The sequence below is a fragment of the Heptranchias perlo genome, chromosome 5 (assembly GCF_035084215.1).
Source record: "Heptranchias perlo isolate sHepPer1 chromosome 5, sHepPer1.hap1, whole genome shotgun sequence".
Classification (NCBI taxonomy): domain Eukaryota; kingdom Metazoa; phylum Chordata; class Chondrichthyes; order Hexanchiformes; family Hexanchidae; genus Heptranchias; species Heptranchias perlo.
The window spans coordinates 111736310-111752323 of record NC_090329.1 but is presented as its reverse complement, the minus strand read 5'-3'; the positions used below and the strand labels follow the sequence as shown (position 1 = coordinate 111752323).

Sequence of the window (16014 nt, the reverse complement as noted above, 5' to 3'; positions counted from 1 at the left end):
AAGGCGGCGGCTCACCACCACCTTCTCAAGGGCAATTAGGGATGGGCAATAAATGCTGGCCTCGCCAGTGATGCCCGCATTCCATGAACGAATAATAAAAAAATGGGGTACAAAAACAAGGAACTTATGCTAAATCTTTATAAATCACTGGTGGTTAGGCCCTAGCTGGAGTATTGTGTTCAATTCTGGGCACCACACTTTAGGAAGGATGTCAAGGCCATGGAGAGGGTGCAGAGGAGATTTACTAAACTGGTACCAGGGATGAGGGACTTCAGTTACATGGAGAGACTGGAGAAACTGGGGCTGTTCTCCTTGGAGCAGAGAAGGTTAAGGGGAGGTTTAATTGAGGTGTTCAAAATCATGAAAGGTTCTGATGGACTAAATATGGAAACACTCTTTCCAGTGGCAGAAGGGTTGGTAACCAGAGGACACAGATATAAGGTCATTGGCGAAAGAACCAAAGGCAAGATGAGAAGAAATGTTTTTATGCAGCAAGTTGTTATGATCTGGAACGCACTGCCTGAAAGGACGGTGGAAGCAGATTCAATTACAACTTTCAAAAGGTACTTGGATAAAAACTTGAAGGGGAAATATTTTCAGGGCTATGGGGAACATCTTAGCTGAGTCGAACCTGTTCTCACCCAGCAGGAGAAAGTGAAACCTAGTTGATTTTTTCCCCTTCCTAGCACAGAAGTATTGAGGCCAACTGTAGGGCCTATAACATCATCCCAGGCGAGATCAGCTAACTCAGCAGAGGCCAGGGATCAAAGGCGGCCTCCTGGTCTGTACGGTTACCGTGCAGGATGTTTATCCACTGAGTCATCAGGGAGCCAGCTCATCAATTCAAACAGAATCTTTCCATCTTCTAGGAATCACAGGCAAAATCACTGACAGAAACGTTGCCCATAAGGCTCATTTTTGGAACTACTACTAACAGAATACATAGAGTCATAGAGTTATACAGCACGGATAGAGGCCCTTCAGTCCATCGTGTCCGCGCCGGCTATCAATACAAGACATGTGCCAGCATGTTACGATGCTGTGACACACGAAGAGTTCTGGTCAAGTCATAAACTGTCAGACAAGGTATGGTGTGCAGTAGGAGAAACCTAGAGAGGAGACTACAAATTCAAATACTTGAATAAAAATAATTAATGAAAATAATGTGGTGCAGTTCAAGTTACCACGTAAATTGAGAATAAAGCATTGATAATTGAGCCTAGAAATTGCTGCTTCACATGTTCATATGACTTTCCTGTTTCTACTATTTTAAAGGAGGTGCTAACCCATTTAACACCCCTCGCACATTACTGTAAGGTGTGAGTGCATGGATGTTAGGATTGGCCCGGCTGTGATCCTCCCTTGGTCGAATAGCCTGGTGAACCTCATTGCCTAGCCCCACACATGAAAAACGGCCATTTGTGGAACTGTTCCCCAGCCTTCAGAAGAGGTGGGATGGCAAAATAATCTGATTGTTCAGAAATATGCATCTTAGTGCTTCAATATCAGTTTTTAACATGAGGTGCAAAAAGAACACACAGCTTTAACCAAGGCACTAACCTTGGATCAGAAATCAGGCCCAGCTCAGAGTCTCGCTCTCCTTTCTTTTCTTGAGGTTGGCCTAACACAAAGTAGGTTTTCTTGGCTGTAGGAAAGTCTTGCAGTAAACCCAGCAGGCTATTGTAGTACATGATGATCTGTCCTCGTAGAGAGCACTGTGACATGCGCTCATTAAACCTTAGGTAATAAAATTAAAGCAATCTCCTTGTGGTTTTGTTATATTGGTCACAGTTGCCACAGTAAATTTGCTACAGCCCGGAAAGAACTTACAGCCAAGTATTGTAAAGTAAGCTAAAAAGTAAGCTAATAATTCAATTATTGAAATCTGGTTAACCTATTGCTTAATTCATCAATTACTTGATCCCATAAGTTGGATGGTCACCTTTTCCCCAGTCTAAAACCAGACAAGGGCATGGCATTAATAAAAAGGCTCTGCACATGGGCAAAATGACCAGCTCACTCTGTGTGCAGCCAGCTTTAAAAACAAATCCAGCATTGAGAAGCAAACCTACACTGTCCAGTTTTCATTTCTAAGAATTACCAGACAGCCACTCCTTTACCAGACTATCCAATTCAAAATTTGGAGTCATTATTCTATACCACAAGAAAAAGGCTGTAATAAATGTGGAAGATCTCTTTGTGTTTTTATTTTAAGATACTGTAGTTGTTTAGGCAGCTTCATGTGTGCCATTACACCAGAGACCAGTCAAGCATTCCTTTCCACAATAGTAGAGGAGTTAAGCGCTTTAGGAATGTAAGTAGCTGGCTTGTATACTTACTTAGATTACATTAAAATTTGGACAGATGCTGATGCCAGCTCTAGGAACTTATGAAACCCCTGGTACACAAAGGTGTGCTGCATTGTTGGAGGTGCCATCTTTCTGATGAAACGTTAAACCGAGGACTCATCTGCCCTCTCAGGTGGGCCTAAAAGAGCCTACGGTACTATTCGAAGAGGAGCAGGGGAGTTCTCCTGGTGTCCTGGCCAACTTTTAACCCTCGACCAAGACCTAAAACAGGAGATCTGGTCCTTTATTTCATTACGGTATGTGGGACCTTGCTTTTTACAAATTGGCTGCCGCGTTTCCCATATTACAACAGTAACTGCATTTCAAAAGTACTTAATTGGCTGTAAAGTTCTTTGGGACGTCCTGAGGGCATGAAAGGCGCTGTATGAATGCAAGTTCTTTCTTTCTTTGTCATTGACGGAGAAAAATAAATGCACAGTAGGCCAGAATCAGCAGAACAGAGCACGTCAGCTAGGACACAGAACTGGAACAGGCAGATGGGATTTTGATTTACCATCCCTTCGGAAGGACAGCACATCTGACAATACTGTACTCCCTTAGTACTGCATTGTGGTGTCAGCCTGGATGATAAACTCAACCCACATCACCTGACAGAGGCAAGATTGCTGCCAACTATTGGCTGCCCCTCCACCCGCCCAGGTGAAAACTGGAAATGGGCGGGTTGCAGGCGGGTCTGAAATGGTTGCAATTTCGAATGCTGTCCCCCCTGCCCCCAACCCACCCGGTTTCAATGTTAAAATCATGCCCATGCAGTGCTTGGCCCCACCATACAAGGGGAAACTGAGTGGAGGATGGGCATTTCTGCAGAAAGTGGGAGGAAATCAGATGCGATGTCCACAAGGGGCTGCTGTGATAAGCCTCAATCAGCCAAACAGCAGATGTAATGACAGTCTGGGAACAAATCACCTGATCACACTCTTGACAGCAGAAGTGTGTGGCCTGGAAGGGAACAATGAAAGGGAGGACACAGGGGAGAAAAAATCTCCCTTCATTGTTTTCTTAAAAAATAAGGTGGATGGACATTATGGGGTCAATTTTCAGATGGCCGAGCGGGTGCGTTCGTGGCGGGGGGGCTCCTAAAATTGAGGATTCCCGGAGCGGGTCCGGAGCCCGGCTCCAACCCGCCCACGTCTGGGTTCCCCAATGATGCGAATCGGTGCACACACAGCCCCTGCAAGCGGAACTCCCACAGGCAATCAAAGCCGGCGGGATCCCACTTAAGATCATTATCTGGGTACTTTGAGGTCGTTGACAGACCTCATTAGTTGGAGATTTTAGGAGGATTTAGATTTTGGACTACCCAGAGCGTGTTTCCCATGCTGGGGGAAACACTCCCTGTTTCAGCAGATGTGTTGCAGCCAGCAGCAGCTGCAAACATCCATTTAACAGGTGCGGGGTAAACTCTCATTCATTGCAGCAGGGCACTCTGTCACCTCAGACAAAGTTTTGCCTGCCACACCGTTGTCTCCACACTCCAAATTATTAAATCATACCCTAAACTCTGCCATACAAACACATTTACCTGCTTTGTGGACCCCCTCACACTCACACCGTCAGGATTGAGGGAGGGCGGTCCATTGCTGCATTCATCACTCCATTGGAGGACAAGCAACATCACCAGCCTCGCCAGGCATGCCGTCCACCTCCGCCACGTGGAGCTACACAACACAGTGCTGCGCAACAGGCACCTGCACAAAGTAATCGTGCAACTACACATACACCCACTGTACGATGACCCAATGGGTGGCATCAAGGGTGTTCATGGAGAACCTCATGAAAGGGCATTATTGCACCAGCCAGTCAAGAATGGCCAAGACATGGCAGTAGTGGTGACAATATAATATGTAATGTGAGTTGATCAGAAATCAAATATAAGTAAAAACCACGACAAACCCTCAAACACCCTTGTGCATCCCCTTCATGCTCACGACACGTTTGCCTTACGCTTCCTACTACACATATGTGATGCATGCCCTGTGGCTGCAGCACAGGTAGTGGCAGGTTGGGTGAGGCTGACCATGAAAGAGATGCATGAGAGGGTGAGTATGAGATAGAGCCATGAGATTGTATGAGGATTGGATTGAGCGGTAGTGGCAGGATGAGTACTGGCGAGGTGTTGGCAGTGCAGAAGGAGATGTGGGGTGGGGGCGGTGATGTGGCAGACGGAGTGTAGGGGAATGAGTAAGAGTACTCACTTCGGCTGACCTACTTAGGTGATTAAAGCGCCTCCTGCACTGTATGCGGGTGCGTGATATGTTGGTGGCGCTGGTGACCTCCTCTGCCACCTCGAGCCAGGCCGTCATGGTGGCAGAGACAGGCCAGTTGTTCCCGTCCGCCGGGGAGAAGATCTCTGGCCTCCCCCTCCTCCTCACCCCATCCAGAAGGACCTGGAGTGAGGCATCATTAAACCTGGGAGCAGCCTTCCACCTGGGCTGCTCCATGCTGTAATTTTGCCTATTTTCTGCAGCATCAGTCAGTGGAGGACTGCCCCTTTAAATAGGGCTCCTCCAGCTGACAGCCTATGATGCGGGTTTGCAGTCCGCCCACTGCGCAGCTTTCCAGCGCGAAACCCGGAAGCCAAGGCGTGGGAAACCCATCGATTTTACTGGGCGGGGTTACCCACGCGCACAGTCAACCCCCCACTGCCAACCTGCCTCCCTCCTAATTTCGGGCCGTGTGTGTGTGTGTGTGTGTGTGTGTGTGTGTGTATACCTGAGAGAGAGAGAGAGAGAGAGACAGAGAGAAGCATGAAAAAAACATTAAAATGGTACCAAGATTATTGGGTAACTTAATAGAACATGATTATAAATTTAGGTTGAAGAAACGTATGAATACTGGTCTCCATTAAGTAGCACTGAACTGTGGAATTGTCTAACAGGAACATTTCCATTGAATGTTCTGTGGTGTGCTGCTGTATACAATATAGTGCGCACCAGATCATGAGATCATTTGAAAATATTCCTCCAAATAAGGACTGGAAACATGCATTCTCTCAAAAAAATAAACAGCTTTAATTTAACACAGCTACTGAACCACAAGAGATCAGGGAGATCAGTATACTTGCTACGCTGAACAAGTTTAAAGGAGGTAAGCTTACTTGTGGCAGTAGTCAAGAATTAACTCTCTTTTGATTTTCTCCACTTCCTCCTGTAAAAACAAGCAACTTTTTAAAATGACTGAAATACAATTTCAGCATGATATTCCTCTCATTTTCATCATCAATGCCGTATTTTGTTTTTTTATATGCTTTTCAACCTTAATGGTGTCCTGCATTATGGGCCTTAGCACATCAACTTTCACCTGGATTGCTGAATTAGTACACTATCACCTGCTATCCCCATGGCATCACTAGGCCTTTCTGGCTGAGGAAGGGGGAATGGAGGTAGGATTTGTCCCTCTGCTTCATTATTTCTTTACTCAACTTTTATTTTGCACTTCCATAGCTACTATTGAGGCAACAGAGACATACGGCTGGATTTTCCTCTGATTGGTGGGTTGGCAGCAGGATGGCACTTCATGTGACTTTGCTGGTAATGCACTATCTTTCTCTCCAGGGCTTCTAATAATACGTATGGGGTGGGAGTGGTAGAATCACTCCTCATTTGTTTACTACTGCCAGAGGGAGGAAAATTGAGTGCTGTTAAGAGGGGTTGGCGGCAGGGGGGGGGGGTGTGGCAGGAAGGACTCCCAAATTCTCAGCTGCATCCATGGATTTTTCACTGGTTGAAGAATGGGCTAAAGGGAAACATCTCTTCTTGGAGGGCAGGAGGTGGCATAAGGGGAAAATTACAGCAACCTCCACCAACAAGAACTGCCATACAATGCGAGGAGAGATTCAATGAGCTCACAAGGGTGGCCAAGGTAAATCACAGTTTCCAATGCACATCCAATGATAGACGGTTCACTCACCCTCTTGCCATGCTCCCTCTGAGTAAGGGAAACTAACTTATGCATGGGGAACCTCTGAAAACAGTGAAGCGCCACCTTAACTCAACCACTGTGAACTCACATTGCCTGTCACAATGGGGTTCTGCTGGTCTTGAAGGATAGTCGACCTAAAGGGACAATTCAATTGCAGGTCTCTCATCATCGCATGCACGCGCTCATATGGGGGGAAAAGAAGTGCTAGCTCCACTCGCATTCCTTTAACATCATGTCCTCTCCCTGCAAAAGGAAGAGGTGGCGCATAACCACCACCAGAGAAATCCAATCTAGCCTCTTCCATATCCTCACCCTCCTCACCTTCAAAACATGAGAATAAAGGGATTCCCATTGTGAAATCCATGTCCTCAGTCCAAATCAGGGCTGAATAAATATAATTGGTGACAGGGTTATAGTTTTTAAGCAAGTACAGAGCCAGGGAACGGTTGGGGGCAAGGGAGGGAAGGGGAGGAAAGACCAAAAGGGAAGATCTGTGATAGGGTAGAGGGCACTAGTGATTAAATGACAAAAGGGATGATGGTACAAGGCAAGGAAGGTGGTAATGGGACAGGTTAAGAAACAAAAGATTGGTCAGGTGTAATTGTAAATGGCAGCAGCAGAACCATTACCAACACCTGGGGCCCGATTTTAGCACCCGCTACCGGGTGCGTTCTCGGCAGGGGGCCCCCGAAAATCCCGAAATCCCGGAGCGGGACCGGATCGCGCCTCGATCCCGCCCACGTCCGGGTTCCGCGCTGACGTGCGGGGGTGCGTGCGCAGCCCCCGCTGGTGGGAATCCCGCAGGCAATTAAAGCCAGCGGGATGCCACTTGAGTGTATTTACTTTGGTTGTTCAGGTCATTAACTGACCTGATTAAGGGACTGTGTGTGATTTTGGATAAACATGGGACAGTTTCACACACTGGGGGAAACAGTCCCACTTGAAATGGACGTGTTGCAGCCGTCAGCCTGTGGCAGCTGCAAAGGTCCATTTGACAGGTGGGGTGGGGGGAGACCCTCAGCCATTGCAGGAGGCCGCTCTGTCACTTGGGACAAAGTTTGGCCTCCACCACCCTCCTCCTGATGGTCGAAGTCACCAACCTGCACACTTACCCCGGGGTCCGGAGACATGTACCTACCTTGCGGACCCCCTCAGATGTACATTTTGCGGATGGGGGCCGCCGTAGCTGCAGTCATGACCTCCTCGGAGGACGAACGGCATCACCAGCCTCACCAGCCTCGCCATCCACGCCGTCCACCTCTGACATGTGGAGCTCCACAACAGAGTGCTGTGACACATCCACCTGTACAGCAGGAGGGAGGGCTACCGCAGAGAGAGATGCGTCGTAGAGGGCACTACCCTCGCCACACGTTCCACAGACCGAGGCTTAGCCTCCTGGACCTCTCTGAGCAGCAGTGCACACGGAGGCTCAGAGTCACTCGACATGTAGCCGTTGACATCTGCAGCCTCTTTCATGCCGAGCTGCTCCTGGCTGGCCCGTGCACCATCTTCCTACCTGTCGCTGTCAAAGTCACCACTGCCCTCCCGAACTTCTGCTCCACAGCCTTCCAGGCTGCAACCGGGGACATCTCCGATGTCTCTCAGTCGTCTGCGCAGAAGAGCCCTGCAAATACACCTACACCCACTCTGCAGTGACACACTGGGTGGCATCAGTGGTGGGTCCTCATAGGGATACCCAGGAGCGGGCATTATTGCACAAACCGGACAGGATTCGCGAAGACATGGCAGTAGTGGTGCCAATATAATGTGTGGTGTGAGTTGTTCTTTAATTCAATAGAAGTAAGAACCATGACAATCCCTCAAACACCCTTGTGCATCCCCTTCATGCTCACGACACGTTTGCCTTACGCTGCCTACTGCACATATGTGATGCATGCCCTGTGGCTGCAGCACAAGTGGTGGCAGGTTGAGTGAGGCTGGCTGTGAGAGAAATGCACGAGAGGGTGAGTATGGGATAGAGCCATGAGATTGTATGAGGATTGGGTTGCGTGGTAGTGGCGGGGTGAGTACTGGCGAGGTGAGTAGGTGCAGGTAAGTTGAGGATGGGGTTTGAGTGGGTATGAGGGGTGATGTGACAGAGTAGTGTTGGCAGTGCCGAAGGAGATGTGGGGTGGGGGCAGTGTTGTGGCAGGCGGAGTGCAGGGTAAAGACTACGTGTTCTCACTGTGGATGACCTACTGAGGTCATTGGAGCGCCTCCTGCACTGTATGCAGGTGGGCGATATGTTGGTGGTGCAGGTGACCCCCTCTGCCACCTCGAGCCAGGCCTTCTTGGTGGCAGAGGCAGGCCGCTTCCTCCCGCCCGCCGGGGGGGAGATCTCTGTCCTCCCCCTCCTCCTCACCCCATCTAATGATACCTGGGGTGAGGCATCATTAAACTGGGAGCAGCCTTCCCCCTGGGCTGCTCCATGCTGTAATTTTTGCTGTTTGTGGCAGCATCTGTCAGTGGAGGACTGCCCCTTTAAATAGAGCGCCTCCAGCTGACAGATCTTACTGCGCATGCGCAGCCCGCCCGACGCGCAGATCAGCATCGGGGAACCCGGAGGAGCAGGGAAGTGGATCCAATTAGTGTGTTGCCTGCTACGATCGGCGGGAAACCCACTAATTTCACCGGGCGCGTTTTCAACGCGCCCGCTGGCCTACCCGCCGAGAACCCGCACCCCTGGTAAAATCGGGCCCCTGCTGTCTGAAAAAATGGGAGCAGTGGTTATGATCTGAAGTTATTGAAATCAGAAGGTTGAGTCCAGAAGGTTGTAAAGTGCCTAATCGAAAGATGAGGTGCTGTTTCTCGAGTTATGTTGAGCTTCATTGGAACAGTGTAAGAGGCCGAGAACAAAGATTGTCAGAGTGAGAGTGGGAAGGGGAGTTAAAATGGCAAGTGACCGGCAGGTCAGGGTCACGCTTGCGGACTGAGCAGAGGTGTTCAGCAAAGCGATCGCCCAATCTGCGTTTGGTCTCCCCAGTGTAGAGGAGACTGCATCGTGAGCAGCGAATACAATATACTAAATTGAAAGATGAACAATTAAATCACTTTCACCTGGAAGATTGTTTGGGGCCCTGGACGGTGGGAAGGGAGGAGGTGAAAGGGCAGGTGTTGCATCTCCTACCCTCGCACGGGAAGGTGTATTTGGTGGTGGGGTCACGCTGGAGGTGGCGGAAATGGCGGAGGATGATACGTTGAATGTGGAGGCTGGTGGGGTGGAAGGTGAGGACAAGGGGGAGGGGAAGGGGTGAGGGCAGAAGTGCGGGAAATAGGATGGACACAGTTGAGGGCCCTGTCAACTACAGTGGAGGAGAATCCATGGATGAGTTAAAAAGGAAGACAAATCGGAAGCACTGGTGTGGAAGGTGGCATCGTCAGAACAGATGCGACGGAGACGGAGAAACTGGGAGAAGGAAATAGAGTCTTTACAGGAAGCGGGGTGGGAGAAAGTGTAGTCAAGGTAGCTGTGGGAGTTGGTGGGCTTATAATAGATGTTGGTTGGCAGCCTATCCCCAGAAATGGAGATAGAGAAGACGAGGAAGTGAAGGGAAGAGTCGGAGATGGATCATGTGAAGGTGAGGGAAGGGTGGAAATTGAAAGCAAAGTTGATGAAATTTTCCAGTTCGAAGCGAGAGCAGGAAACGGTACAAAATAACAGATGGTATGGGGATAAACTGCAGACAGATAGAGGCCCCTTGTTGGTTTGTGGCTTGTATCTTCATAAGCAGCTTTACCACTGAGGCAAATGGAAGCCCTAAACCACCTTGGGAATACCTACATATTAGTGCTTCACAGCTAACCATCTGTTACTCTCTACGTACTCTACCACATTAAATGCTGGATAGTATGTACAGTTCATTAGCACAAGGTTAAATGGGACACAGCAGCTTTTACTCAAGTCTCCTGCTTTCTACCCCTTACTCTCATCAGGCCCGCATCCTTTACAGTAAATGTCGATACTCACAGGGTTTTTCATGATTGCCCCCACGGTGCTCTTCTTACTAATGAACTGATTCAGCATCATGTCACGGGGGCCTAGTTTCTCCAACTGGATTGAAACAAATGCCTCCGGAGGCCTGCAAAGGGAAAACTTCAAAAGTGAACCCCTGGGAAAATGACCACATCTCTAATCAAAAGTATACACAATAAGACAGCGGTCGTATGTTCATGTATTTTGTGAGTTTAGAATGAGTAAAAGGGGATAGGAAATAAGTAAAAAAAAATGAAAAGTATAGTGGGAGATATGGCAGTTGCCCAAGAATCTTTCTGCTGTGCACAATGAATAGATGAATAGAATGGGTATAAAAAACGCAAAACCATAGCAATCCACAGGTGGTCAGTCTGCATCTGAAAGAGACGGGGAGCTTAAAGTTCCCGGTTAACCTGTAACTCTTCAGTTACGTGAATAGACTGGAGAAGCTGGGGTTGTTCTCCTTAGAGCAGAGAAGGTTGAGAGGAGATTTGATAGAAGTGTTCAAAATCATGACAGGTTGAGATAAAATAAATAAAGAAAAACTGTTCCCATTGGTGGAAGGGTCGGGAACCAGAGGACGCAAATTTAAGGTGATTGGCAAAAGAACCAAAAAGGCGACATGAGGAAAAACTTTTTTTTTTACGCATCAAGTGGTTATGATCTGGAATGCGCTGCCTGAAAGAGTGGTGGAAGCAGAGTCAATCGTGGCTTTCAAAAAGGAATTGGATAAATGCTTGAAGGGAAAAAATTTGCATGGCTACGGGGAAAGAGCGGGGGAATTGGACTAACTAGATTGCTTTTACAAAGAGCCGGCACGGGCTCGAGGGGCTGAATGGCCTCCTTCTGCGCTGTAACCGTTCTATGATTCATATACACTGATGCTCTCTGAGAATAAGGTTGTTCCTCTAACAAAAAGTTTTAAAGATTGATTTTACACTCAATTCATACAGCGTTTAAAGAGAACCTATATCTTTAAAGGCTTGTAAACTAGGATTAACAATTAAAACGTTACATCGAGACTACAGCACAGAAACAGGCCATTCGGCCCAACTGCTCTATGCTGGTGTTTATGCTCCACACGAGCCTCCTCCCTCCCTACTTCATCTAACCATATCAGGATACCCTTCTATTCCTTTCTTCCTCATGTGCTTATCTAGCTTCCCTTTAAATGCATCTATGCCATTTGCCTCAACTATTCCTTGTGGTAGCACATTCCACATTCTAACCACTCTGAGTGAAGAAGTTTCTCCTGAACTCCCTATTTGATTTATTAGCGACTATTTTATATTATGACCTCCAGTTTTGGACTCTCCCACGAGTGGAAACATTTTCTCTATGTCTACCCTATCAAACCCTATTATTATCTTAAAGACCTCTATCAGCTCACCCCTCAGCCTTCCCTTTCTAGAGACAAAGTTTGTCATTTTATCCAAACTCTACCCAAGTTGCATTATTGATAACAATAAAGGCCTGTTTAAATGAGCTGTCAGGCAATTGCATTCCAGTTCCACTTTAAAACAGCCAATGTAAAAGGTAAAATAATGATCTACTAAATAGTGGTTTTCACGTGGATAATGTTTAAGTTTTATTGTATTAAAATATGCAGTTTGCCAAAAGCAGGCAATGCTTCATTTCTAAGATCACAATTTAAATCAACACTGTAGAAAAGCTACTGATGTATTACTGGGTTAAAATCCTGGGTCTCTCTAGCTAACAGCACTGTGGGGGAACCTTCACCACAAGGACTGCAGCGGTTCAAGGCGGCGGCTCACCACCACCTTCTCAAGGGCAATTAGGGATGGGAAATAAATACCGGCCTTGCTAGCAATGCCCATATTCCGAGAATTGATTAAAAAAAACTATGAGGATCTATACTAATTTACGTGATCTCTACTACTGTACAAACATATCAGTACATCCCAAAGCACTTCACATCGAGTGATTTTTATTTTGAAGTGCAGTATTGAAATATGATCAAATCATACCATTTTCTAGTAGCAAACTGTTGCTTCCGACTTCCAAAGGAGCGGGTAATTACTGGTGAGATGGCAAGCTGCTGGCTTTCTGGCTGTCTATCAGTACTAGAACGACTTGTGCCGACTATGTTGTCCTGACTCCTGAAACTTGACATTCCATCCTTAAAAATTGATTAAACGAGTGTCAAACGAGTGCAATTTTAAAAAAAGATGCATTTCCCTGGCCTGTGTAGGAGGAGGGAGACAAGCAGCCTGTTCCCAGCACCTTACTTGGAAGTTTATAAGGGTGGCTCAAGATGACCATTTTGATTTTCCCCTTCCTATCCGGGAAGGCAATGAAGCTCGGTTCAGTACTTTGCCCTCTCCTCTCTCTCCCCCTCCCACCCCAAGGCATGAATGAGACTGGGAATCCCTGTGTTGAAGGGAGGAATGCGAGATGTAAATATATCTGCTACTGTTCTGTGATACAGCCCATCATCGCACCGCTTTACCACTGGGAAGAGAGCAAGATTCAACTGATTCAGGAAAAGGAGATTTGAAAAGGGGTTTACAGGGCTTTGCCTTAAATGCACTGGTGGGGAATCACAGATACAGCAGGCACAAAACATGGGGACTACACACTGGAAATAAACTGCGTGGAGTACAGAAGGATTTTGCATCAGTCGAAGAAATCCTTGCCTGCCGTGTGCATTTGGAACTCTTGGCAGCCTCAAGCCAGTGGGATAAGAGTTCTGTACAGATCATGGGCAGCTCTATAGTTCTTCTTGCCAAATGGCTCGAGTGAAGGAACAATAAGGAGCATATTTCAAACAATGAAGGGAAAGATAGATCTATAAAAAGAGTTTCTCATACCTTGGATTCCATGGAATGGGAAGCTTTCTCCATGGGACAGAACAGAGCCTGTTGCACCGCTGCAAGCAGAGAATTTTTCTGCACCGTTTGACAAGCCAAAGCTACCTGCAAGTTATCCACCCCACGCTTAGCCATCAGCTAAAAGGAATAGAACAGGATTATTTTAACTTTTTTCTTTGAAAGTTCTAAATTGGTGAGCACGTGTTGACTCCTGTCTTCTGTCCATTCCCTTTCTCTCCTTAAAGTTAACTCCCTCACGGCTGTAGAGTTCCATGGGGATGTCATTATCCTGCACCTTGCTGAAAAAAACATTCCTCATGTGAGCCTCGACAGTGAGTGCCTGCAGGCTATCAGACTGTGGAGGGCATTATGACCGAGCTGAACCACAAACCCCCTTGAAGGCTGCTAAAGAAATTTGCCTGGCCCTCCTCTGCGCCACAGGCACCTGTTTCCCCATTACAGAGTAAGAACTTCTCTTCCCCCGCCTGTGTGATCCTGTCCTCAACAGATGTCCACACAGGCGGGGGAAGAGAAGTTCTTACTCTGTGATAGGGAAACAGGTGCCTATGGCGCAGAGGAGGGCCAGGCAAATTTCTTTAGCAGCCTTCAAGGGGGTTTATGGCTGTTTCCCTTTGTTGCCTCCAAAAAAGCCATATCACAAAAATGGAAAGGGTGGGGGGTGGGGAGATGGCATATGGCCTCCATCACTGTGTAAAGGACCAACAGGATTTTGCAACAAGTACAGAAGCAGAAAAGCCAATTTTTTTCATTCAAAAGGCCAAAAATAAAGACCTTTCTTAACAATAGCAGCCTGACCCATAAGAAAGATAGCACCTAAAGGACAGCTCTGGAATCAGTAGCGCCAGATTTTACTGGGAGCAGTTAGCCCCTGCACATGGCACCTTGCAGTTATTCACACTTTCTTTAGACAGTGAGTGCTGACGGGTTATTCAACTATGGTGAGGCATCACACATCCTTACCCATCACGCACACTCTTCCAGCAGAGGTTATTGGATGGGGCAGCAGAGGCATTAAAATGGGAAATCGCAGGAATGGAGTAGGAGGTAGAACCACTCCATTTTAGCTGTACCCCCACTCCTTTCCTGACAATTGGAAAGAGTTAAAATTCCCCCTATAGTTTTTACTGTAGAATAGCTTCAGTGGGTAGGTTAGAAAGAGACTTTCAATACAGATTAAGTAAAAATAAGTAGAGTGAGTAAACAGAAATAATTCAATAATCAATAACTTAAAAATAATTTTTATTGGGTTAAATGTATAAATAGGTATGGCAGGGTGCATGATGTGGACTTGCCTGGACTCTTGTACATACCATCCAGAGTGAACACACATACATGGAACCTAAACAGGTGTACCTATAGAGATTATCAAAAATGAAAGCACATGGAATTGAAGGTAACCAATGTGACATGGGTTGGTAATTGTTTGGGATGTAGGAGACAGAGAATAGGGATATAGGGAAGGTTCCCTGATTGTCAGGATATGACGAGTGGTGTTCCCCAGCGATATGTACTGGGGTCTCAGCTTTTCACCATATATATTCATGACATGGTTAAAGAAATGTAGGGTTGTAAATCCAAGTTTGCAGATGATGCCCACATCCTATGAATTGAATAAAGGAGTAAAAAAAATGTCTCAAAGCAAATTATTTTTTTAGAAGTGTAGTCATGTTGTTTTGCAGGCAAACACAACAGCTAATTTGTGCACAAGGTCCCAGAAATAGCAAAGGAGATGAATGACAAATTAATTAGTTCTGGTGGTGTTGGCTGACAGATGAACAGACAGACAGGTCTTGGCTTAACACCTCATCTGAAAGGCTGCAACTCCAGCAATGCAGCACTCCTTCAGTACCGCACTGAACTATCACCTTAGATTATGTGCTCAAGTCCTGGGGTGCAAATCCAACACACAACCTTATGACTCAGAAGTGAGAGTGCTACCACTGAGCCGAGCTTGTAGCAAATTTGTGCTGTGGGATTGTTCTCACAAGGAACTGGATTCATACGGCCAAAATTCACTTCAAAAAGGACCCTTAAGGCCAGCAGACAGAAAAGACTTTCAACCCAGCCTGGGCTTGATTTGAACCAGGCCCACAGTGATGAAAGGTCAGTGTCTAATCCACAGCATCATCCAGTGCCCTAGCCCTGAATTTTTATACCTTGGAGAGGGTGCTGAGGAGATTTACCAGAAGTGGGAGACTTCAGTTATGTGGAGAGACTGGAGAAAATAGGATTATTCTCCTTAGAGCAGAGAAGGTTAAGTGTTCAAAATTATATGAGGTTTTGGTAGAGTAAATATGGAGAAATTGTTTCCAGTGGCAGAAGGGTCAGTAACCAAAGGTCACAGATTTAAGATAATTGCAAAAGAATCAGAGGGGAGATGAGGAGACATTTTTAAGCAGCGAGTGGTTATGATCTGGAATGCACTGCCGGAAACAGATTCAATAGTAACTTTCAAAAGAGAATTGGATAAATATTTGAAGAGGAAAAATTTGCAGGGCTATGGGGAAAGAGCAGGGGAGTAGGACTAATTGGATAGCTTTTTCAAAGAGCTGGCATGTGGACGATGGGCCGAATGGCCTCCTCCTGTACTGTATGTTTCTATGATTCTATGAGAGCCCTTTTAGCTGCCAAGGGAATTTGAGAGGAGTAAGCCTTTCTGGACTCTTGCATCAATGTTTTCAAAATGTCATTAAGGCTCTGCTAAAGCACACACCCACTTACCGGCACTCAGCCGCAGCAAAGATCCGACCAGCAAGGCTCATTTGATATCAACAGTTTCCCTAGGGCATCACTAATTGCAAGCATGTGGCCACGCAAACTTTTTCAAGCCAAATTGTGCCATAGAAAAATGGAAAGGGATGTTATTCAGTCAATGTGCAGCTAGAATCATAGAAAGGTT

General features: G+C 46.7%; 1 protein-coding gene and 1 long non-coding RNA gene across 2 annotated transcripts in view; one reads left to right on the top strand and one right to left on the bottom strand.

The window, feature by feature from the left end:
* The window catches only part of si:ch73-242m19.1 (uncharacterized), a 139937-nt gene that overhangs the window by 72866 nt on the left and 51057 nt on the right, over positions 1-16014 (bottom strand). The window contains exons 16-20 of the mRNA XM_067985017.1: positions 13095-13232; positions 12252-12403; positions 10258-10369; positions 5467-5516; positions 1561-1737 (exon numbers count right to left, since the gene is read on the bottom strand). Coding sequence (XP_067841118.1) covers positions 1561-1737; positions 5467-5516; positions 10258-10369; positions 12252-12403; positions 13095-13232 — 629 coding nt within the window. The remainder of the gene's footprint in view (positions 1-1560; positions 1738-5466; positions 5517-10257; positions 10370-12251; positions 12404-13094; positions 13233-16014) is intronic.
* LOC137322013 (uncharacterized) overlaps positions 1-16014 on the top strand; it is an 88856-nt gene that overhangs the window by 54575 nt on the left and 18267 nt on the right. The gene's annotated exons all lie outside the window — the stretch shown is intronic.